A 25,765-nucleotide genomic window follows, 5' to 3' on the forward strand; every position below is an offset into this window, starting at 1 on the left:
TTTTAACCAAGTGGAAGGATCTTACTGCCTGCTGGATATCCAAACCTGAAGCTTGGGTGAGGAACCCGGTGGGAGAGGAATGTGAGGTTAGGCCTGAAGATGTAGATTTGGGATTTAGAGCCATATGAGGCCATGGGACCCAAGGGGAAATGACAAGAAAGAGCAGTACAGAGGACTAGGGAAGGGACCCTAGGGAATGCCAGGGTTTTAGGGGCTGATAGAGGAGTGGGAGAAGGCCTCAGGAAAGAGACCTGTACTCCAGGCTGGAGGAGGGAAAGCCGTGTGCTCAGCATCCTTCTGTGGTGGTGAGTCCAGGTTAAATTGCAAGGCCAAGTGAATTGTCAGCAGATGTGGTAGGTTCCTCATTGCTAACTGCTTTGACCTTTGTGCCTTGTGCCCTCCCCTTCTCCCTTTTCCTGCCAATCCAGGGCAAGTATGAATTAGGGGCTGGTAATCATTTTAATAGCTATTCTGGCCCCTTTACTCTTAACAGACAGCAACGTATTTCTTATACAGACCAACTATGTTAAATGAAAAACATTCATGTACATCTGTTTTGCTGTTTTAGGAACTTGTCAGTACTCCCGGAATCAACTGTGTTCAGATTGGACCAGGAAGAAAAAAGTTGTGATATTGATACCCCGTTAGGAAATCTTTCTAAATTGATGGAAAACACTCATGCCAGGTTTGTAACACTGAATGAATCTGAATTTTACCCCATTTTCCTAAGGAATATTACTAAAAGCATTTTTTTTTCAGCCAAAAACTTCGAGATTTAATCATTGACTTTCGCGAACCTCAGTTTATATCCTACCTCAGTTCTGTTCTTCCACATGATGCAAAGGATACAGTTGCCAGCATTCTAAAAGGTATGCTGTAATCAGCATGTCTGCTTCCATTAATTTTTCTTGATTCTCTTTATAATTTAATCTAAAGTGTAGTTTTGTGTTTTAATAATTTATTAAACGTGCAATTATATTCTTTAAACGAAGTCTCTTTGGAAGTAGTTTACATATATCCTTTCACACATTACATTTTCTTACTTTGAAAAGATGTATTGAAGAACAGACTTGAATAGAGACTGTTTTTCTTATAAAATAGTTAATTTCCTCATTGAAATTCAATACTCTTTTTCCCATTGTTTTTAAATTTAAATGTAGGTTTGAACAAGCCTCAGAGGCAAGCAATGAAAAAGGTACTCCTTTCCAAAGACTACACCCTCATCGTGGGTATGCCTGGGACAGGAAAAACAACTACAATCTGTACTCTTGTAAGTTTATTATTCTTTTGCTTAGAAACTAAATGTTTAAATCAGCTTCTACTCAGTTCAGGGAATTGATGTTTGATATCAAAAGGGCTCAATTTTAAATCCAAATGCCTTTATTTCAAATTAACTTTTTAGAATGACATGAGAAATGGAAGAGCTAAATCACAAATAGTTGTAATCATGCTGTACATTTCTTGCATTTAGGATTGTCTAAGATCTCTTTCTGTTGGTGGTATATGTATCGTTGCATGTTTTCCTTCTCTTTAAAAAATGATAAATTAGGGGCCGGCCCTGTGGCTTAGCGGTTAAGTGAGCGCGCTCCGCTATTGGCGGCCTGAGTTCGGATCCCAGGCGCGCACCAATGCACCGCTTGTCTGACCATGTTGAGGCCGCGTCCCACATACAGCAACTAGAAAGATGTGCAACTATGACATACAACTATCTACTGGGGCTTTGGGGAGTAAAAGGGAAAAAAAAAAAAAAAAGGAGGAGGATTGGCAACAGATATTAGCTCGGGGCGGTCTTCCTCAGCAAAAAGAGGAGAATTAGCATCGATGTTAGCTCAGGGCTGATCTTGCTCATAAAAAAAAAAAAAAAGAATAAAAAATGATAAATTATACAGAGGCAGTTGAAATAGATTTTTCTGGGATTTTTTTTCATGTCAGTAAATTTTTGAGCAGTCTTAGAATAATCAAAATGATGGTAGCAAATATTTATTGATTGATACTGTGTGCAGGCACTACTCAAAGTTTATATGTATTCAGTTTCATTATCACTAATATATTATGAACATATCATTAGTAACATGTCATGTAATTTTCATAAAACATTTTGGCTTTATAATTTAAAAAAAAGTTACTTGGCTCAGCTCTTAGATATGCTTCCTATTGTTTTCTAATTCTATTTGAAAAATATAAGCATGTTAAAAATTATCTAGAATCAAAAGTAATGGCTGTTTTCCTTTCTTTTATTCATTATTAGGTAAGAATTCTCTATGCCTGTGGTTTTAGTGTTTTGTTGACCAGCTATACACACTCTGCTGTCGACAATATTCTTTTGAAGTTGGCGAAGTTTAAAATAGGATTTTTGCGCTTGGGTCAAACTCAGAAGGTACATCCAGATATCCAGAAATTTACAGAGGAGGAAATTTGTAGATCAAAGTCCATTAAATCCTTAGCCCTTCTAGAAGATCTCTACAGCAGTCAAGTAAGTACTATTATTGTATAATAATACTGACAGTAATTTCTGTAGCCAGAATGAGGGGGGAAATGGCACTCTGGGAAATTCAGTTGCAATGACCAAATTTGCATGTGATTGATTTATATAAATCACAGGACCAATTTATTAATTTATAGTTTGCTGTTTGCTTCTGAACTGAGGTTTCTGATTTATTATTCAGGGCTCCCATCTTCTAGTTTAAAATGTCCTAGTAAAGAAAAACTGTTTCTTTCTACTCCCAGCACTTCTGACACTAACTACTGGAGTTAGTGCAGACCTCACAGGTTAAGGGCTCAGTCCCACAAGACTGCCTCCCCACTTCCATTCTCAATTGCAAGTCCAGGCCTCCTATGCTGCTGAATAACCAGCTATAAATTGGGGTTCCCGTGATGCCCTCCTTAGATTCAATAATTTGCTGGAATGGCTCACAAAACTCAAAAAAGTGCTTTACTTACTATTACTGGCTATTACTGGATGTATTATATAGGATACAATTCAGGAACAGCCAAATGGAAGAGATGCATAGAGTAAGGTAGGTGGAAAGGGGCATGGAGCTTCTTTGCTCTCGCCAGGTGAACCACTGCCCCAGCACCATGATGTGTTCACCAACCCGGAAGCTCTTTGAACCCCTTTGTTTAGGTTTTTTATGGAGATCCCATCATGTAGGTATGCTTGATTAAATCATTGGCCAGTGATAATTTGCCTAATCCCCAGCCCCTTTCCCCTTCCTGGAGGTGGAGGGGTGGGGATGGACTGAAAGTTCTAACTCTATAATCACGTGGTTGGTTCCTCTGGCAGTCAGCTCCCATCTTCCCTCATTAGTATAAACTCTGGTTTGGTTGAAAGGGGCTTATTATGAATATCAGAAGATGTTCCTCTTACCCTTATCACTCAGGAAATTTCAAGGGTTTTAAGAGCTCTGTGCCAAGAACCAGGAGGAAGACCAAATATATATTTCTTATTATATTACAGTATCACACCTAGAAATATACTAATACATAATCAAGATTTTTTTAGTGAGTTTGAATTAGAAGCAGTGGTACATGAACAGTCTTGTGATAGGTGTTTCAAGGCTTTGATATAGAACCTAATTTTTTTTATTATGTACTGTCTGTGTGTATTTTTACTGGGAAGTCTTAACTGATATTTTTGTCTTTTTAAAAAAATCATCTAAGTTAGATTTAATAGGCTGTTCCTTCAACTCCTTGGTCTAATATCTATACCAATTATTGAAAATTTTTGAAGTGGCTAAGATTTATGTCTGATTGACTTTTTTTAAATTAAACTTTTTATTTTGAGATAATTATAGATTTACATCCAGAGTTGTAAGAAAATAATACAGAGAGATGTTTAGCCTTTGACCAATTTTTGCAAAACTGTAGTGAAATATCACCACCAGGATGTTGACAGTGATACTGACACAGTCTAGATACAGAGTAGTTCCATTACCACAAGAATCACTCATGTTGCACTTTTATAACTACACCTATTTCTTTCCTGCCCCATCCCCTCCTTAACCCCTGATAACCTCTTATGTGTTCTCCATTTCTACAATTTTGTCATTTCAAGAATGTTACATAAATGGAATCATGCAGTATGTAACCTTTTGGGATTGGTGTTTTTTACTTAGCCTAATACTCTGGAGATTCAGATTGTTGCATGTATCAATAGTTTGTTCCTTTTTATTGGTGAGTATTCTTCCATTGTATGAATGTACCACAGTTTGTTTAACCATTCAACCACTGAAAAACATCTGGATTGTTTCCAGTTTTTGGCTATTATGAGTAAAGCAGCAATAGACATTCATGTACAAGGTTTTGTGTTAACATAAGTCTTCATTTCTCTGGGATAAATAAATGCTCAGGGGTGCAATTTTTGGGTCATTTGGTAGTTCCATGTTTAGTTTTTAAAAAATTTATCAAACTGTTTTCCAAAGCAGTTGTAACCAGCAATGTATGAGTGATCCTTGTCAGCATTTGGTGGTGTTACTATTTTTCATTTTGGACATTCTGATAGGTATATAGTGATACCTCATTGTGATTTTAATTTGCGTTTCCCTAATGGGGAATGATGTTTTCATGTGCTTGTTTGCTATCTATATATCCTCTTCAGTAAAATGTCTCTTCGTGCCTGTTGCCTATTTGGATTTTTAAAAAAATTTTTTACTGTTGAGTTTTGAGAGTTCTTTATATATTCTAGGTATTAGTCCTTTATTGGATATGTAATTTTTCGATATTTTCTCCGACTCTGTAGCTTGTTTTTTCATCCTCCTCACAGGGTCTTTTGCAGCAGAAAAAGTTTTAATTTTGATGAAGTCCAGTATATAAATTTTTTACTTTTATGCATCTGGTGTCAAGTCTAAGAACTCTGTCTAGCTCTAGATGCTGCAAGTTTCTCCTATGTTTTTTTCCTAAGAGTTTTATGCTTTTACATTTAAGTCTGTGACCATTTTGAGTTTACTTTTGTATAAGGTGTGAGATTTAGGTCAAGGGTCATTTTTTCCTCCTATAGATGTCCAATTGCCATGGCACCACTTCTTAAAAAATCTTTTATTTCTCCATTGAATTGCTTTTGCACCTGGGTTAAAAAAATCCATTGGGTATATTTGAGTGATGCAAAAATTCTCAACAATATACTCACAGACTGAATTCAGCAGCATTTTAAAAGGTTTATACACCATGAACAGTGGGATTTATTCCCGTGACGCAAGAATCATTCAACAAATGAAAGTCAATCAGTGTGATACTCCATCCTTTCACTATTACCATGCTTATATCATTAAATTTGAAGTGACTTCCTTGTGGAGAGCATATAGCTGGGTTATCTTTTTTATCCACTTTGCCAGTTTCTGTCTTTTAATTGGTGCCTTTTTTTTTTTAATTTTGATGTAGTCCATTTTGTCTTTTTTTTTTTTTTTTTGTGAGGAAAATCAGCCCAGAGCTAAGATCCATGCTAATCCTCCTCTTTTTGCTGAGGAAGACCGGCTCTGAGCTAACATTTATTGCAAATCCTCCTCCTTTTTTTCCCCAAAGCCCCAGTAGATAGTTGTATGTCATAGTTGCACATCCTTCTAGTTGCTGTATGTGGGACGCGGCCTCAGCATGGCCGGAGAAGCGGTGCGTCGGTGCACTCCCGGGATCCGAACCTGGGCCGCCAGTAGCACTAGAGCACACGCACTTAACTGCTAAGCCACGGGGCTGGCCCTAATTGGTGTCTTTTAATCCTGGACTTTTAAAATGTACATAGTATATAGACCATTTACATTTATCATAATTATTGATACATGTTAGGGCTTAAGTCTGCTATTTTATTTTTTGTTTTCTCTGTTTTTTTGCTGTTCTGTTTTCTTTTTCCTGTAGCCTATGGATTACTTGAACATTTTTTAGAATTCCATTTTGATTTATCTATAGTGGTTTTGCATATATCACTTTGAATAGCTTTTTTAGCAGTTGCTCTGTTGCTCTAGGTATTACATTATATATACATAACTTATAGTCTATTGATGTTGTCGTTTTACTAGTGCAAGTGAAGTTAGAAACCTTACCTCCATTTATGTTCCTTTATCTTCCCCTGTTTATAATTGTCTTAAATATTTCTTCTACATATATTTAGAACTACATCAGATTGTGTTAATAATTTTTGCTTCAAACATAATTTGGAGGAGATAGAAAGTCTATTGTATTTATTCATATTTTTGCTTACTATATTCTTTCTTACCTCCTGAGGCTCCTCCTGGGACTTCTTTCCTTGGAAAGTTCCAAGTTTCCGTCTTTTATCACTTCCTTTCTGTTTAGAGAACTTCCTTTATCCATTCTTTTAGGGTGGTAGGTCAGCTGGCAACAGATTCTCTCACATTTCCTTCAATGTGAGAATGTGTCAATTTCCACTTCATTCCTGAAGAATAGTTTTGTTAGTTATAAGATTCTGGGTAAATAATTCTTTTAGTACCGCAAAAATATTCTGCCATTTCCTTCTGACTTCTGTGGTTTCTGATGAGAAATATGTTGACGTTTGAATTAGAATGTTTTTCCCCTTTAGTGGTGTTTCCTTGGGCTGCTTTCCAGATTTTTTCTTTTCTTTAGTTTTTAGAATTTTAATTATGATATGTCTTGTACTGGATTTTTTTTAATTTATCATGTTTGACATTTTCTCAGCTTATTGAATTTATAGATTTAATGTCTCTTGCCAAACTTGGGACATTTTTAGCTGTGATTTCTTCTAGTGCTGTTTCAGCCCCTCCCTCTTTTCTCCTTGTAAGACTGTGAAGACTCAAATGTTAGATCTTTTATGTTCCACACGTCTGTGAGGCTGTGTTTGTTTTTCTTTCAGTCTATTTTCTCTCTGTTATTCAGGCCATATCATTTCTGTTTTTCTATGTCTCTGTTCACTGATCCTTTCCTCTGTCCCCTGCTGTTGAGCCTGTTCTGTGATTTTTTTAATTTTGGTTATTGTATTTTCCATTCTAAAATTTCTGCTTGGTTCCTCTTTTATCTTCTATTTCTCTGCCAAGACTTTCTATTTTGTTGAGACTTTGGTTTTTCATTTGATTTCAGTGTGTTCATAACTGCTCACTGAAACATTTTTATCATGGCTGCTTTCAATCTTTGTCATGTAATTCTAACATCTCTGTCATCTTGGTGTTGGCATCTATTGATTGTCTTTTTTTCATTTAGTGTGAGATTTTCTTGGTTCTGTGTATGACAAGTTATTTTTGATGAAACCTGAACATTTCTCTATTATGTCATTTAAAACTTCTGTTTTAGCCGGCTTCTTGTGACGCTACTCTGGTAGGGCAAGAGGCTATAGCCACTTCATTACTGCCAGGTGGGAGGTGAAGTCCAGGTTCACCACTCGGCCTCTTTTAACACAAGGCGGGGGCCTCCTCCTTACTGCTAGATGGGGGTGGACGTCTAGGCTTCCCATGTGGTCTCTGCTGACGTTGCGGGGTGGGAGCTTGTTACCAGCCAGCAGGGATGAGAGTCCTGGCTCCCTACTTCGCCTTCTCTGACACCACCTTGGTAGGGTATTGAGGTGCCTTATTACAGTCTCGGGAAAGTGGAAGTCTAGGCTCCCCACTTGGCCTTTGCTGGCCTCGGTGGGGGGTGAGGCCACAGTATTTTCTGTAATGTTTGGCTAGAGTAGAGCGGTTATTGTCTGAAAGTTTTCTGTGTGCTAGGCTTTCCCTTTCCTCTTCCTTTGGCTTTTGTTGGACCTTTTTTTGATGTGCATCCATTGGCGTTCCTGGGTCACTAGCTTCTTCAAGCTCCAAATCTGGGATATATGAAGAAAAAAGAAAACCCAGGGAACCAACTACTGTGCTGTTCCCCAGGTCCCAAGGTTCCTAGCTGGCCTACCTTTTCTCCACCTTTCAGAGTCCTTATGTTTGTTTTATGTATAATGTCCAGGGTTTTTAGTTATCCTTTGTGGGATGAGTAAGGAAAAGTGCTCCGTCTTCCCAGAAGTAAGGTCCTGGTTGACGTTTAAAAAGAAAATTTATTGACTTACTGCCTCTTGAATGTTTCAGATTCCATTTGGAAATACCCAAATTTAAGAATTGTTATAGTGTCTGGAAAATTTACTTGATTTTTTTCAATTTGTAATAAAAAACTAAAAATATTTTGCATGCTATAAATGTTTCAGAATTAAATAATATTGGAGGATTCTGTTGTAGGGGACAAAAAACTTTTTTTGATCTTTTAATTTCAAAAATGGGAAAAACAAGTTATATTTCTTAGACATGTTAAATAAGCGATCTCTTTGTTTTTAGCTTATAGTTGCAACAACATGTATGGGAATAAACCATCCAATATTTTCTCGTAAAATTTTTGATTTTTGTATTGTGGATGAAGCCTCTCAAATTAGCCAACCGATTTGCCTAGGACCACTTTTTTTTTCACGGAGATTTGTGTTGGTGGGGGATCATCAGCAGCTTCCTCCCCTGGTGCTAAACCGTGAAGCAAGGTAAGCAGACATTGAAGTTCTAATTATTTATTTATTTATTTATTTTTTGGTGAGGAGGACCAGCCCTGAGCTAACATCCAATGCCAATCCTCCTCTTTTTTTTTTTTGCTGAGGAAGACTGGCCCTGGGCTAACATCCGTGCCCATCTTCCTCTACTTTATATGGGAGGCCACCACAGCATGGCTTGACAAGCGGTGTGTCCCCGGGATCCGAACCGGCGAACCCACAGCCGCCGCAGCGGAGTGCGCACACTTAACCGCTTGCGCCACCGGGCTGGCCCCTGAAGTTCTAATTTTAACCTAGATTCTTTTTAAGGGACAGTTTCAGTACACTGATAAGCCTGAATTTCCTTTGTTGACAGAGCTCTTGGCATGAGTGAAAGCTTATTCAAGAGGCTGGAGCAGAATAAGAATGCTGTTGTACAGTTAACTGTGCAGTACAGAATGAACAGGTATTCATAACAGTGTTATCTACAAGTGATTTTCATGTTTGTTTTCATCTACCAAAACTAAAATTATTTTTGCAATTCCCTTAGTAAAATTATGTCCTTAAGTAATAAACTGACATATGAAGGAAAGCTGGAGTGTGGATCGGAAAAAGTAGCCAATGCAGTGATAAACCTACCTAACTTTAAAGATGTAAAGCTGGAAATGGAGTTTTATGCTGATTATTCTGAAAATCCTTGGCTGATTGGAGTATTTGAGCCGAACAATCCTGTTTGTTTTCTTAATACGGACAAGGTAAAAAAAAACAGCACACAACATTGTCTTTGGTTTTTCTTCCTTTTTCCTATTATTTAAATTCCTCAGCTTTCAGTAGTGCACACTTCATTCGAGCTTATCAGTTAAAACTAGTGTACTTCTTGTACTTCAACACAAAAGAATCTTTTGTTTCTATAGACCCAATATATTTGGGAGGAGTTTAATTCTGGGGATTGATAGATGTCAAAATTGACTTTTGAAGTAGGAAAGCTAGAAAGTAAACTCAAGTGTTTCCAGAAAAGAAAATTAGCACTGATACTATCAAAGGGCTGGGTTTACAAATGGACTGAGGACATGATAAATTGATGTCCTTTTAAATACCTTCTTTAAAAAGACTTTATTTTCTAGAGCAGTTGTAGGTTCACAGCAAAACTGAGCTGGAAGTACAGAGATTTTCCGTATACCGCCTGCCCCCACATATGCACATAAAGACCTCTTTACAAACTTGTCGTTAAACAAAAATCTTCATAAGGACTTTTTTTTTTTTAAAGATTTTATTTATTTATTTTTTTCCCCAAAGCCCCGGTAGATAGTTGTATATCATAGCTGCACTTCCTTCTAGTTGCTGTATGTGGGACACGGCCTCAGCATGGCCGGAGAAGCGGTGCGCCAGTGCGCGCCCAGGATCCAAACCCGGGCCGCCAGCAGCGGGAGCGCGCGCACTTAACTGCTAAGCCACGGGGCCGGCCCTTCATAAGGACTTTAAATGACTTGATTCTTATTTCTAGAAACTAAGAACAAAGTTTTGACCCTGTGTTCCTACAATTTGTTTTATATAGTGCTTCTCAGCATTCATTTGGAAGTCTTTACATAGTTCAAATAAAAATAGAGTGAAAAAATAATTACTCTAAAATAATTATATCTTTTGTTATTCAGGTAGGTAGAATCAGCTGTTTGTTAAAAATAAGGCCTCTCCATGTGTACCATGATGGAATTTTCATTCTCTTGGATATTGCCCTTAGCATTTCAGGGTCAAGAATTAATACCTAGGGGCAGGTGGGCTCTGCCCCTAGGGTTTATTCAGATAAACTGATTTCACAAATGACTGCTTTTATAAACCACAATTCCAATTTATTTGTTATAATTTACAGTTATTTACCTTACCAATGGTTGCTCAGATTCTTTATTTTTGCTACTCAGGTTTCTTCTTTCTTAGCGTCAGAATTCCAAATAAGTTGTATTAAAAATAATCAAGGGAGGCCGTCCCTGTGGCGTGGCGGTTAGGTGCACACACTCTGCTGCTGGATGCCCGGGTTCAGATCCCAGGCGTGCACTGACACACCGATTATCAGCCCATGCTGTGACGGTGTCCCATATAGAGTGGAGGAAGATGGGCATGGATGTTGGCTCAGCGCCAGTCTTCCTCAGCAAAAAGAGGAGGATTGGCATGGATGTTAGCTCAGGGCTGATCTTCCTCACACACACACACACATGCACACACACACACACTAAATAAATAAATAAATAAAAAATAATCAAGGTTACTTAGGGATGATGTAGGAGCAAAATAGTCCTTGGAGAGTTTTACCAGGTGTGGTAGAACTTGAGGAACTTTATCTGCTCCATTATTTGTATAAAAGGCAACAGGGAAATGGAAAGAGCATAGATATTAGAGCCACATCTAAGTTTGAATCCTGGTGCCATGATTTATTGTGAGGCCTTGGGCAAGTTACTTATCTTTTCCGGCCTTTGATTCCTGTAAAATGGGAGATAACAGAGTAAAGTATGTGAAGCCCAGTGTGTGGTCGGCTTTCTTAGAGATTTTAGTCTGTACTGTGGCATGGTTACGATGAGTAGCCTCTGGGTAGCTTTCTGAAAATGACTAATGTTCATTTTTGTCAATTCTTTTACCTTCAAGTTTTAAGATGAAGATATTTTTCATCTGTCTTCACAACTGCTAGTACAGTTTCTGTGGCTACCTGTGTACCGACAGTGTTCTTAACTTGAGAGATTGTTTTATAAGCAGGATGCATATTTTTCTGTTTAGGTTCCAGCACCAGAACAAGTTGAAAAGGGTGGTGTGAGCAATATAACAGAAGCCAGACTCATAGTTTCCCTGACCTCAATCTTCATTAAGGTAATTTAGAGTTTAATTTTGAAGGCTAATTAATATTAAGGTGCAGAGTAATAGACTGTTAGAATGCGAGGAACTTAGATCTAGCATTAACCCTTGTTTATTAAGATAAGAGGACTATAGCCTGATTGTTTTTGTTTTATTTTGAGAAAATTTATCTAAGACAGGTAATTTTTTATAAGGCATTTTGGGTTTCCGTTTAGGATAACTTTTTGTAACATCATATAATTCTGATTGTATCACTGTAGTGCTGTAGTCAGTACGATTGGGGATTGGAAACTTCAGTGTAAGAGATAGCAAAAAGTGAAATGTATTTCTTTGTACTTTTTTTTGTATAGCAGCACTGTTCTAGTGGCATGCGAACCGAACTGCCATGAACCTCTAAAAATCAAGGTAGCAATGTTTGAGGAAGTTATTTCATTCAGGAAATATGGATGTAGATTTACAGCAAATTCAATAATTGTGTTTACTCCTTGCAATAGGAACATCTATTATAAACATAATCAGGCATATTATGTAAACATTTAACAAATTTAGTTAAGCTTAAATAACAAAAATCAGGGTTTTTCATTTTAAATTGTGTACTTTTCTGTTTAGGCTGGATGTAATCCCTCTGCTATTGGTATCATTGCACCATACAGGCAGCAGTTAAAGATCATCAACGATTTATTGGCGCATTCTTCTCTCGGGATGGTCGAAGTTAATACGGTAGACAAATACCAAGGAAGAGACAAAAGTATCATTCTAGTATCTTTTGTTAGAAGTAATAAAGATGGAACTGTGAGTTAGTTGTATTTTCTGCTGATTTATTTGAGACATTTTTTCCTCTTTTTTTTTTTAAATTGTAGTAAGAAACATATAACATAAAATTTACCATCTTAACTATTTTTATAAAGTGTACAGTTCATTAGTGTTAAGTATACTCACAGTATTGTATACAGCAGATCTCCAGAACTTTTTCATTTGCAAAATCGAAACTCTATACCCATGAATGACAATTCTCCAATTCCCTCTCCCTCCAGCTCCTGTCAACCACCATTCTGCTTTCTGTCTCTCTGAATTTGACTACTCTACATACCTCATATAAGTAGAATCATACAGTAATTGTCTTTTGTAACTGGCTCATTTCCCTTGGCATAATGTCTCCAAGGTTCATCCATGTTATAACATGTGACAGGATTTCCTTCCCTTTAAAGGCTGAATAATATTTCATTGCTTGTGTATACCATGTTTTGTTTATCCATTCATCCATCAATGGACATTTGGGTTGCTTCCACCTCTTGACTATTGCGTTTGGGGCATTTTAAACATAAAGGCTTTCTTAGATATACTTCCCAATTTATAGGTAATTTCAGGTTTGGGGTTGTTTTTTCATTTGTTACCTCTCCTTAATTCATTTTTCTTGACTATGTGATACCTTCATATGGTTTTAAAAATATACATAGTAAAAAATCTCCCTTCTATCCCATTTGTCTTCTACTAAGTTCTTACCCTCACAGATAATTACATTTTTGGCTTTTTTTTTTGGCAACCTTCTAGAATTTCTTTGTGCATATCCAAGCATTTATGAATCAGTATTCATACTTCTCTTCTTTTTACACAAAAGGTAATATGTACATTCTGAACTTTGCTTTTTCCAGTTAATAAAATAGCTTCGAGATCTTTCCATGTCAGTACACAGAAAGAGATTTCATTCTGTTCTTACAGTTGCATAGTTTTCCGTTTGTATATATGTGTCATGGTATATTTAACCACTCCCCTGTGTCTTCTATTATTACAAGTTTTTATTACTGTTACAAACAATGCTACAATGAGTGGAGATAGCTCCAATTGTTTATTTTTATTATATGTATTTAATAGTTTTAAATTATGGCTAGGATATCACACCCAAGATAAAATATTTGAAGTTGGCATTGTGGGCAAGCTTTTCCAACTGTTTAGAATTTTAAATGTATCGATGAATCTTTTTTGCAATATATGCTTTTAAAAGTAGGAAGATAGTTCAAGATAACCTGTGTTCTTTGCCAGAACAAACTCAAATATATAAGAAAATTCAAATAATTGAAAATGATATTTCTTTCAGGTTGGTGAACTCTTGAAAGATTGGCGACGTCTTAATGTTGCTATAACCAGAGCCAAACATAAACTGATTCTCCTGGGATGTGTGCCCTCACTAAACCGCTATCCTCCTTTGGAGAAGCTACTTTATCATCTACACTCAGAAAAATTAATATCCTTTTTGTTTTGTATATGGTCACATTTGATTATGCTATTGTGAGTAGTTTATTTATGTATTTGTATAAATTAAAACTCAGTGTCTTGTGTTTTCCATGGGTATATTTCAAAGATCTGATTCTACAAAAAAAAGAAAACAATTCATGGGAAGTAATTTGAAGCAAAAAGTGAAATAATGAAGGTGATGGAGAAGGAAATAAAAGGGACTTGATCTGTTGCCCTAGGAACATGGTGCATGTTTGCTAGAACACATCTGAGAAAACTGGTTATCCCTCTGGTTCCTCTCACCTCAATTTATAACCTTCTTTAAAATCTAGGACAAAGCATTATATTAAAAAATGGAGAATTATTCCTTGTCATATTGTAGATTATTTTTTAAATCATCTTTTTAAATCTTATATGCAGGGGGCCGGCCTCGTGGCGTAGCGGTTAAGTGTGTGCACTCCGCTGCCGGTGGCCTAGGTTCAGATTCCTGGTGGCACTGATGTACCGCTTGTCAGGCCATGCTGTGGCAGCGTCCCGTATAAAGTGGAGGAAGATGGGCACAGATGTTAGCCCAGGGCCAGTCTTCCTCACCAAAAAGAGGAGGATTGGCATGGATGTTAGCTCAGGGCTGATCTTCCTCACCAAAAGAAAAAAAAAAAACTTATTTGAAGGTCTTAGGGTAAGATATGTAAACCTCATTGCTTAAGTACATTATTATCCGTAGAATGCTATAAAAATCTTTATAAATTTTTTAGCAGTCCTTTAAACCAAATTACAAAGCATTAAGTAATAATGTCATAAATGTTTTCGTGTAATTCCATATTGTGTTAAATACATCTTCCTTAATTTATTTTACATCATTGATCTTCCATCAGAAGAACATGAAAGTCTTTGTCATGTATTGGGTGATTTTCAAAGATAAAGCACTGATTTCCTTGCTTTTTTCATACTAGCATAGAGATCTCCTAGAATTATTTGTAATTTGGATATGCTGTAAAATCAGTGCCGGGTTAGACTGTGAAGATAACTTTTATTCCAAGGGTATGAAATGATATACTCTGTTCAGAGTTCCAGATTTTTGTTCTATTTTTTGGGGTATAATTTTGTTAAATATAAAGTTCTATCACCATACAAAATTTAACACAGTATTTATTTTTTCACTACAGGTATACCCAAAACTGAAAAGTCTAAATTTATTGTTACTATAAATATGTTTTTGTGTAATCTAGAAAGAGTTTGATAAATTTTACCAGCTTTAAAGATGAATTAACTTTTGGATCTGAGGTTTAAACTTTTATGTGTAAAATTTCAAGACTAATTTGATTTCGTAGATTTTTATCATATTTTATTTGAAAGATTAGGTAAAGAAAATTGATTTGCTTTTATTATTTAAGCACAGTCTTGTGATAATGAGAACATAGGTGTGATTCTTTTCTGTATTTTGAGGTCCCTGATCCAAAGGCCATTTTGCTGGTTTTTTCCCTTGACTTGTGCTTTCTTAGATATATTTTCACTTTAAACCTAGTCGTCATTTAAATTATTACTTATAAATTGGTTATTTCCAATTAATTTCTGATTCCCCTTACTCTCCCATTTGTTTCTTTCGGTATTCAATATTCTAGAATAGATTTGATATAAAAGAAAATAATTCTTACTCTTTTTTTGAGCAGAAATTTTGTTTGCTGAATTGATGACAAAAAGGTATATCCCTGTTTTCACCTATTCAATTTCATATGCCTCTTTGTTTTGGGGGCATTACTCAAGTTTCCGTTTTTGTATAAAGATATTTTGTAAAACAGAATTACCTCAAAGTGCTTAATTATGTATATGATGACTGATTTTAACCTCAGCGTATCCATCTTCTGGGGAGAAATCTCTCATTTCTCTCAAAGTTTTTTTTTTTTTTTTTAATGATTGTTAAATATGTTAAAATTGTTGCTTCTACCTCACATTTTTAAAAAAAAATTATTACTTGAAGTTTTTATTAAATAAATTGTTTTCTGCAGTTAGGTCTTACTGTGTCAATTATTAATACTATACAATAAGTTCAGGGTTGTCCAGCATTTTTTCCAGTAGTTACAAGTGAAGTGTTCATAATGCTCTAAAGCTGAAACCAAGGAATGTTGACATTATAAAGAGATTTACGAAGGACACACAGGATGGGTTGATCATGGAGAGACTATGGATCAAACAGGAAAAACTGGAAAGGTTGCTGAGATATTGGTTAGATATCATGGAGTTACATAACAGGAAGGAATCTAAGATAATTTCAGTTCCTGGGAGTGAGATGAATAAGAAAATTCTTTTGGGTTAGTCAGTGGTTGCTTCTTTACAGGTTTGTATGGCGTGTAAAGTAAAGCCCCATGGATGAAGAACCTGAGGAGGAGTTCTGTGTTTCCTGTCATTTGGGAATCTCTTGGTTACAAGATTCTAGGCACTTAGTCATTTGAGAGTTAGGACTCGTCTTTCATGTATAAGGTGCTGTGAGTTGGAGGCTTGGCGTAAGCCAGAAGTTAAACCCAGACTGGGCCCTCAAAGAGCTAATGGTGGGGTATAAGTATGATATCCATGCCAAGGACTAAGATAGCAGTGGCTCCCAATCACTAATGTTACTGGGCACTCGCTTTGTGCAGTTCCACATCAAAAGCACCATTAGCCTAGACAAGGTCTTCCTTATGGTGTACAGCCAGGATGTGATGACAGTGTAGCCATTTCCAGTGGCCCCATTCCTGAATCATTTCAGAGTTCCTGCCTCCTGACCTCTCCCTCTTGCTGCCTCCTCTGATTCTTTTCCTCCTTATCTCTCACTCTCTAAAGGCAGGTCTTCCCCAGAGCTTTATGTTTGGTCCAGCCCTCTTTCTCCTTGGACAGTCACTGGCTTCAACAATCACCTGTGTGGCTGTTTACCAAATCTATACCCCACCCTATATGTCTGCTAAGTTCTAGTTATAACTGCTCTAGCTCATGCCTTCAGAATCTTCTATGATGGACCCAGGGGATGGTCTGTCTGTCTTGTCTGTCAGCTCTTGTATGGATATTACTTTGGCACATAATGAAAGATTTTTACATTTATTTGTTTTTTGGACTTGAGCTTACTTTTTTTTTTTTTTTTTTTTAATTGATATTTTAATGGTTTCTAACATTGTGAAATTTTGGGTTGTACATTTTTGTTTGTCCATCACCCCATATATGACTCCCTTCACTCCTTGTGCCCACCCCCCACCCCCACTTCCCGGGTAACCACAGTCCAGTTTTCTCTGTCCATGTGTTGGTTTATATTCCACATATGAGTGAGATCATACAGTGTTTGTCTTTCTCTTTCTGGCTTATTTCACTTAACATAATACGCTCCAGGCCCATCCATGTTGTTGCAAATGGGACGATTTTGTCTTTTTTTATGGCTGAGTAGTATTCCATTGTATATATATACCACATTTTCTTAATCCAATCGTCAGTCGAGGGACACTTAGGTTGCTTCCACTTCTTGGCTATGGTGAATAATGCTGCAATGAGCATAGGGGTGCATAAGCCTCTTTGGATTGTTGATTTCAGGTGCGTTGGATAGATTCCCAGTAGTGGGATGGCTGGATCATAGGGCATCTCTATTTTTAATTCTTTGAGGAATCTCCATACCGTTTTCCATAGAGGCTGCACCAATTTGCATTCCCACCAGCTGTGTATGAGGGTTCCTGTTTCTCCACATCCTCTCCAACATTTGTTGTTTTTTGTCTTGGTGATTATAGCCATTCTAACGGGCGTGAGGTGGTATCTTAGTGTTGTTTTGATTTGCATTTCCCTGATGATTAGTGATGTTGAGCATCTTTTCATGTGCCTATTGGCCATCTGTATATCTTCCTTGGAGAAGTGTCTGTTCATTTCCTCTGCCCATTTTTTGATCGGGTTGTTTGTTTTTTTGTTGTTCAATTGTGTGAGTTCTTTATATATTATGGAGATCAACCCCTTGTCAGATGTATGTTTTGCAAATATTCTCTCCCAGCTGGTTGGTTGTTTGTTCATCTTGATTCTGATTTCATTTGTCTTAATGGACTTGAGCTTACTTTTTATGATGAGCTTTAAAAAATTATTGTAAAACCTTTCAAACATACACAAAAGTAGAATAGTACAGTGAACTATATATTTATCACTCATATTCAATAGTTAGAAGATTTTGCTGCAGTTGTTTTCAACATCCTTTTTTCTTTGCTGAGATGTTTTAAAGCAAATTCTAGACATCATTTCATTTCACCCCATACTTCAGTATGTGATGAGCTTTTTTTTTTTTTCTTGTGAGGAAGATCAGCCCTGAGCTAACATCCATGCTAATCCTCCTCTTTTTGCTGAGGAAGACTGGCTCTGAGCTAACATCTGTTGCCAATCCTCCTCCTTTTTTTCCCCCAAAGCCCCAGTAGATAGTTGTATGTCATAGCTGCACATCCTTCTAGTTGCTGTACGTGGGTCGCAGCCTCAGCATGGCCAGAGAAACGGTGCGTCGGTGCACGCCCGGGATCCGAACCCGGGCCGCCAGTAGCAGAGCGCAAGCACTTAACCGCTAAGCCCCAGGGCACGCCCTGTGATGATGAGCTTTTTAAAAATAGTATTTTTGTTACATAACGATATTAGTAAGCTTAAAAACCTCGATTCTTAGCTTTAATATATCAAGGAGTCAAAACAGATTAATATTCTACTTTATTAATTGTAGTTTAAACATACACACTAAATTCCAATTCTGTTGAACCCAAGGGGGCTAGAGTATCCAGCAAATGCGTACCCTGGAGCTTAAGAATATCTGCCTCAAAGGGAGAAATGTTTTTTGCTTTAGATCAAGTCTGTCTGTTGCTGAATTAAATTTCTTTCCTACTTGCTACCCATAAAGTTCCTGGGGGGAAAGCAATCTAGGAAATAAAGCTCTTTTCCTTTGTTCTCATGGTTCTGTAAAATAAGTATATACTTAATTTTATTTGCTTTTCTAAATGCACTTAGACTACAAACCCCTCCTTTTTTACCCATCATTTGGAAGGAGAAAAATGAAGTCAGTTGTATTTCAATGTTTAACAGCAAGATAGTAGAAACGGTTAGACTTGTCATGAGTTTTAGACTCCTTGAAACACTAAAAACCTCAGATATATTTGGAGATTATGAAAATGGAAGCTACTTTTGTACTGGTTCAAATTCTGGCTCTGTCACTTAATAGTTCTGTGACTTTGGGCAAGTTATTTAGCCTTTCTGAAATTAGTTTCATCTGCAAAATGAAGATAATTCCTTCCTCATGGGGTGGTTTTGAAAATCAAATGAGGGCCGGCCCTGTGGCTTAGCGGTTAAGCGTGGGCGCTCCTCTGCTGGCGGCCTGGGTTCGGGTCCCAGGCGCGCACCGACGCACTGCTTCTCCGGCTGTGCTGGGGCCGTGTCCCACGTGCAGCGGCTGGAGGGATGTGCAGCTATGGCCTACAGCTATCTGCTGAGGCTTTGGGGGAAAAATAAATAAATTAAAAAAAAAATGTTGAAAATCAAATGAGACTTTGGCCTAGGAACTGACGTGCATATACATGCTCATTGATACAAGAGGGATCATGGAAGATCAATGGTGAAAGGATAGTGGGATAGTTGGCTTTACATATGGAAAAAATGAAATTTGACCCTATCTCGAGCCATTCACTAAAATCAATGCTGGGTGCAATAACAGGCCTAAATATGAAACGCAAACCTATGTAACTCTTAAAAGAGTGTATTTTCATCACCTTCACGTAGAGAGGATTTCTTAAACAACACACTAAAGCATACACCATAAATCAACTACAAGAAAATTAAGAACTTATATTTATCAAAGGTGTCCATAAAGAGAGAAAATATTAGCCAGAAGATATTAGCAACACATAACCAACACCAAACTAGTATGTAGAATATTAAGTAAATTGTACAAGCCAATAAGAAAAAGATAAGTCAATAGGAAAATAGGCTAAAAACTTGAACAGTTTCTTTGCAAAAGAAACTCCAAATAGTAAACATGGGGAAAGTGCTCAATGTCATCATGAGATAAATACAAAATAAACCCACTATACAATGGCCTACTGACAAGGTTGGCAAAAAATGAAGAAATTCTCACAATTCCAAGCATCAGAATGGACATGGAGCAACAGAAAAACTACACTGCTGCTAAGAGCATAAATTTTGAGAAGAGTTTTGAAAACAGTTTGGAATTATCTAGTAAATTTAAAGAAAGGCATACTTGATTTTCAATAATTCTATTCTTAATTTCATGTCCTGGAGACTCTTGTGCATAGGCACCAGGATGTATGTACAACTTGGAAACACCCCAACCTGGAAACTCCTCATGGATATGGATGATGATGAGCACAAGACAAGGAACAAAATTCACAGCGTTATTTCATTTGTGAAAAGTTTATAAACAGGCAAAAGTAAACTACACTGTTTAGGAGCACATACTTGCATGGTAGTAACATACAGAAAAGCAAAGAAACAATTCTCATAAAAGAACAGTATTTACCTCAAGGGGGAGTGTGAGTGGTGGCTAGGGACATTTCCTGGGGAGGATGGCTCTGTCCTATGCTCTGTTGATCTGGTGGTAGTTACCCAGCTGTTCAATATAATGATTCTTTAAACTGTATATATATTTTATACATTTTTATCCATGTTTGATTATCTCACAATAAAGAAAATTAAAAACCAAAAGAAATAAAGAAACATCATAGAGTTTTATACTGGCCAAAGTAAAGAAGAGAAAAACAACTGCCCCATTTTCACGAAATATCTTGGTCTATTTCTAGCTCAGTCATCGTCTTAATTGCTGATCTAATTAGGTAATAGCTCATTTTCCCAAACTGATATAACTTAAACCTAGTGTCATCTGACCCTGAGGGTTTTTTTTTCCTCCCTGAAATGAGAAAATGCTAGCTTTATCTCTATACCTTTTTCTCTTGATTAGTGAGACTGTTCCTCATTGCTCTTTATAAACCAGTGTATTTAGTTACTGGTTTAAGCGTCGTGATTTGGGCTGTCTAAATAGTTTCAGTAGATTTCTGCCTACTGTAATTGGTTCAGATTTTCTAAATTCTTTTGGTCCCCTACGAGCTTGGGAAGATGATAGGAAAGCAGTCAGGTGTGTTAGATTAAATCCAGCCAGCCCCTGTGGATGAAGAGGTTTGCACGTGACTCGCACCCCCTTGGAAATGCAGGCTTAGGCTCAGGCGAAGCCCCCAGGGGTGAGAGACCAGTGGTCCCACTACGGTCCGGCCCTCTTGCTCCTCACACCCGAGGTCTCCGTCCCGCTCCTTTTCCTTCTCCTTGCGGTCGGGCTGGACCCGAAGAGGCTTAGAAAGGGCGGGTTTCTCGCCAGCAGGCTGCAGGCTCCTCGGCCCCGCGCCCGACTGGCGGCGCCGCCGCACCGCGCGGGTGTCCTCCCGCCGCCGGGAGCGCTGTGGGCCGCAGCGGGCCCCGTCGCTGACGCCGTGGCGGCCGCCGCGCGCCTGAAGGGAGCTGCTGGCAGGGCCCAGGGAGTCCCCGCCCGAGACCGCGCCGCCGCCGCCATGGGTAAGGGGAGCGGGACGGGAGCGGACGCCGAGCCCCCCGTCCTGGGCTGAAGGCCGCGGCCGGGCGCGGAGGGCTGGTGGTGGTGGGCGACGAGGCCACCGGGTCGGAACTGGGGCCTGAAGCTGGGCCTGGGCGGGGGCAGTCCGGGACTCCGGGGCGCCGGGGGTCGCCATGGTAACGCGCTGCCGCCCCTCGTTCCCTCCCGCCCCCGCTTGGGTTCTGGGGCTTGATGGCCGAGGGCTCGCGGGCCGCCGGCGTCCAGGGAGCGAGGACGGGGCCGGCCGGGGTGCCGCTCCCGGGCCGGGGAACAGTCGGGGACGGGCGATGACTTTTCAGGCTTGGGGATGGCGGAGGGAAGAAGCGTCTCAGGTTTTGGCCTGGGTGCCCGACGCCGAGGGCGGGAGAGGGGCAGCGATGTCGCGCAGGACGCCGGGTGAGCCTTTCGCGAGGGTCGTGGGGCGCCCCGAGCCCTTTGGGCAGCCTCGCTGCGGGGAGGAAGGGAGGCAGAGAAAGGGCTCTGGGCCCGGGGAAGATGCGGGGACTGGCCCTGGGCCCGGTGTGGGGGCCGCGGCTCGGCAGCACACATCCGCGAGCCCGGGCGGGGCGCGGCCGGGGTGTAAACGCTCCTCCACGAGCCAGCCGCCGGCGCCCGGCGCTGACCTGCCGCGGAGCAGCTGCAAAAGCGCCCTTTGTCTGCTTGTCGCATCGCACGTTGTGGATTGTGATGGACACTTAACGAAAAATGAGAATTGCCACAGATTATGAAATATCAAGTGGTTTCGCCCCCCAAAAAAGAGGGAGTCATTCCACGATGCAGATTTGAGGGAATGATGTGTGTGGAGATTTTCCACGGGCTAGCTTGGTCATAGCAGTTGTGGTTGTTTGCGTTGTAAGTTGCTTAGGATTCAGTGTCAGGCTCCACGCCTGGCTATCTGAGATCAGAACTAGAATACTAGATCATTGAGAACCCTGGACTTTGTTCAGTGAAGGAAAACAGACACTTGGTTTACGTGGACTAGTCAATTGGTCAGAGATTATGAAATGTTATAATAGGTGCTTCATTTTTCTGCACTTCATTTTGTCATCTGTGTTTGCTGAAAATATTCCTGCCAGTCACAACAGTGATGAGAGTATGGGGAAGCATCTGAATTTTTAAGTAAACTGAGAGTAAAATTTGTGGGAAGGAAAAAATTATTTTTGTGAATTGAAAATATAATTAAAAATCAGTTTTTTAAAAAATGCGTCTGTTAACTTGGTATTCGGCTGAGTCAGCTGTGTGGAAGGGCAGACAACTTTAATATGAAACTGACTCTTTTATTTCCTCTGAGAAAATAAAGGAGTCATGCAATGCAAAACTACAGTTGCAATGGAAAAGAAGAGGGTTAAAATGAGTGAAAGAATTGAATGACTTCTCCTGTATCCTCTTATTTATCAGTGTGTTTTTATTTACCTGTCATGTTTGTTATGGGCAATACTAGAATCTTAGAATTTTAACTACTGTTTATTTTATTGCCAGTTTATTCTGAACATTTTTTGCCTTGGAATTCATCCCTGGACTGTTCCTGCTATCCACCTATGCATGAGAGCGTTAAACATGTCGTCTGTTACTCCAAACTAATCTCCACAGAAAGTCATTAAAAAAAAACCTAATTTTCCCTGAAGAGGTACCACGAAAGTAAAATAAATACCAGAGAATAGCCCATTTGAGGGATCCTGAGAATAACTCATAAACTTTGGCTAGAGTGGGCATGGTAGATGTTCTATGGTATGTGTGAGAGAGACATAAAGAGAAGTTATCTAAAGGTATAGGTAAGTTAGGAAGACCAATTTGTCCACTAAGGAAAAACAAACCACTGTTGGTTTTATAGGGGAAGGAAAGGGTTTGTGTATTTTTCAATGTCATGTCTTGCAAATGACGTTGGACTCCTTTCTTGTGCTTTCAGCTACAAAAGACCCCACAGCTGTAGAGAGAGCAAACTTGTTAAACATGGCTAAACTGAGTATCAAAGGACTCATTGAATCTGCTCTAAGCTTTGGCCGCACTTTGGATTCTGACTATCCCCCCTTGCAGCAGTTCTTTGTTGTTATGGAACATTGTCTGAAACACGGTCTTAAAGGTATCATGAGATTTTTAAAAATTAACTTGAGAATCCCTCCCCTTCCATCTGAAACATCCTTAAAAGTGTATTTTTTTTGAGGCCATAATTACTGTTACTTTATATTTAAAAGTACTGGGTAGGTTGGTTTGGGGAGAAAATATCCTACTTTATGTTTTGTGATGGGTGGTCTTCAGAAAATGCTTAGTTGTTAGTGTTTTGTGTAAAAAGCATATTTGATTTTTAGATTTTTTCAGCATGCTCTGAACTAGTTTCCGTTTTCTGGGACAATTATAGAGTTATTTTTAAAATTTTAAGCTTGATTCTGATGTGAACTCTTATTACTAGTTTGAACCCTATTGAATAAATACATTAAAATAGTTGGTTGTTGAAATATAAACCTCCTTAGCGCACGGGAACATACCTAGAAAAATTGTCTTCTGGATTGAGTTGTGGAAATGTGAGCGCTCCCTGAAAATGATTATAATGGTGGATATTGTATTCTTCTATACAGTTAATACTGAATTATTGTTTTGTGCAAAAGTTTGTATTATATTTAGTTACTTAATATACATTGTGTAATAACTTCTTTTACATACAATAATAACTACTTATAACAGTTGTTGGCAGTTTTGTTTCTAATTCGTATGTGAGTAAGAGTTGTATAGAGGGCTATGTGAGTAAGAGTTGTATACTAAGGTGGTTATTATTGAAGAAAAAGAAGCTCGGTTTCTCGTTGGTATACTAGGAGCCTGGGTAAATTGGGAAGGCCTAGAAGTTCTGACTATGGTGTATGAAAGTGGGGGGGGGTAAATGTAAAAAGCAAAAGAAGAGATTTACCTAACATGGTTTTAATAAAATGTACTTCAAACCGAGAAGGAGCGTTGGCATCAAAATTTTAGAAACCCTGTGTGATGTTATTAATGTACTCATTTCTTTTTCTTTTTTTATTTAAAAAATTTCATTTATTTTTATTAAGATATAATTGACATGTAACATTATATTAGTTTCAGTTGTACAACATAACGATGCGATATTTTTATATATAGCAAAATGATCACTACAAGTTAATTAACATCTGTCACTATACATATTTACAATTTTTTTCTTTTTTTGTTTTTTTTGTTTTTTGTTTTTGTTTTTGTGAGGAAGATCGGCCCTGAGCTAACATCTGCCAATCCTCCTCTTTTTGCTGAGGAAGACTGGTCCTGGGCTAACATCCATGCCCATCTTCCTCTACTTTATATGGGACGCCACCACAGCATGGCTTGACAAGCAGTGCATCGGTGTGCACCCGGGATCCAAACCTGCGAACCTCGGGCCGCCACAGTGGAGCACGCACTTAACCTGCACGCACTTAACCGCTTGCGCCACTGGGCCTGCCCCTACAATTTTTTCTAATGATGAGAACTTTTAAGATCTACTCTCTTAGCAACTTTCAAACATACAATACAGTATTAACTACAGTCATCATGCTGTACATTACATCCCCCACGACTTATTTATTTTATAACTAGAAGTTTGTACAAAACTTTTGACCTTCACCTATTTCATTCACCCCCACCCTCCACCTCTGGCAACCACCAGTCTGTTCTCTGTATCTATGAATTCGTTTTTGTTTTTGTTTTTAGATTCCACTTTGTCTTTAATGACAAAATAATTTTTTAAAATTATATAAATAGTAGTGAAATATGCTCTTTTTGTATGTGAATCAAACAACATAGAAGCACATAGAGCAAAATATGAAGATTTTCTCCTTATTCTCTTCCATTCGTCTCCCTAAAGGAAATCCTTGTCATTCTTCTAGTTCTTTTTTGTTTTTGTTTTTTTCCCCTTTTACTCTAAATAGAATTACACTATTAAGTATTATTCTGTGACTTTTTTTTTTCAAAAAAGCTTGATGGTATGGTTTGGAGATCTTTCCATTTACATAGAGGTCTATCACATTTTTAATGGCTATATAATATTTCATAGTATATGTATGCCATAACTTATGTAACTCTTCTTAATGTACACTTAGGTTGTTTCCAATTTTTTACTATTATAATTGTGCTGTAAGAATGTCTTTGGGTATATATGTTTGTGTACATGTGCTAGGAGTTCTTTAGGATTTCTAGGAGTAAAATGACTGGCTCAAAGGATATAGGCAACTGGCATCTATGAAGGCTTCACTGATTTATCAAACAACAGTGAATGTGAGTGTTTGGCTGCCAGATTTTTGCCTACTCTTGATGTTATCAGTCTCTAAGTAACTTCTTTTAATACATCGGGAAGTCACCAGTATGATCTCAGGCCTCGAGTTTTAATTTGCTTTTTGAAAAACTTCCTTTTATTTTTAACAAATAGCAGTGACATAGATCTTTATTTTCCCCCAGCTTACTGAAATGGAATTTGCCAAATGATGGCCAAAATAATTAAATTTTAAACTCTTTTCTGCATTTATTTTTCTTTACTTCACAAAATATCGAGGCATGTCCTAACAATCATTGCTTATCTTTTTTTTTTTTAATTTAATTAATTTATTTATTTTCCGCCCGAAGCCCCAGTAGATAGTTGTATGTCATAGTTGCACATCCTTCTAGTTGCTGTATGTGGGACGCGGCCTCAGCGTGGCCAGAGAAGC

At 38.3% G+C, this 25,765-nt stretch overlaps 2 protein-coding genes across 12 annotated transcripts in view; both read left to right on the top strand.

Moving 5' to 3' along the window:
- The window catches only part of DNA2 (DNA replication helicase/nuclease 2), a 50,500-nt gene extending 34,994 nt beyond the window's left edge, over window positions 1-15,506 (top strand). For all 4 annotated transcript variants that reach the window (XM_058543321.1, XM_058543322.1, XM_058543324.1 and 1 more), the window contains 11 exons: window positions 569-685; window positions 760-869; window positions 1,161-1,270; window positions 2,249-2,473; window positions 8,253-8,446; window positions 8,808-8,897; window positions 8,982-9,186; window positions 11,195-11,284; window positions 11,879-12,061; window positions 13,365-13,511; window positions 14,358-15,506. In XM_058543321.1, coding sequence (XP_058399304.1) covers window positions 569-685; window positions 760-869; window positions 1,161-1,270; window positions 2,249-2,473; window positions 8,253-8,446; window positions 8,808-8,897; window positions 8,982-9,186; window positions 11,195-11,284; window positions 11,879-12,061; window positions 13,365-13,511; window positions 14,358-14,423 — 1,537 coding nt within the window. In that variant the 3' untranslated portion in view covers window positions 14,424-15,506. The remainder of the gene's footprint in view (window positions 1-568; window positions 686-759; window positions 870-1,160; window positions 1,271-2,248; window positions 2,474-8,252; window positions 8,447-8,807; window positions 8,898-8,981; window positions 9,187-11,194; window positions 11,285-11,878; window positions 12,062-13,364; window positions 13,512-14,357) is intronic.
- Window positions 15,507-21,002: 5,496 nt separating this feature from the next.
- The window catches only part of RUFY2 (RUN and FYVE domain containing 2), a 42,341-nt gene continuing 37,578 nt past the window's right edge, over window positions 21,003-25,765 (top strand). For 2 of the 8 annotated variants that reach the window (XM_058543328.1, XM_058543330.1), the window contains exons 1-2: window positions 21,295-21,479; window positions 22,990-23,163. In XM_058543328.1, coding sequence (XP_058399311.1) covers window positions 21,371-21,479; window positions 22,990-23,163 — 283 coding nt within the window. In that variant the 5' untranslated portion in view covers window positions 21,295-21,370. Of the gene's footprint in view, window positions 21,047-21,201; window positions 21,221-21,292; window positions 21,480-22,989; window positions 23,164-25,765 lie in introns of those variants that run through there. The other 6 variants (XM_058543327.1, XM_058543331.1, XM_058543329.1 and 3 more) reach the window with 5 other exon arrangements.

Source organism: Diceros bicornis, chromosome 6 (genome assembly GCF_020826845.1).
Source record: "Diceros bicornis minor isolate mBicDic1 chromosome 6, mDicBic1.mat.cur, whole genome shotgun sequence".
NCBI classification, from domain to species: Eukaryota; Metazoa; Chordata; class Mammalia; order Perissodactyla; family Rhinocerotidae; genus Diceros; species Diceros bicornis.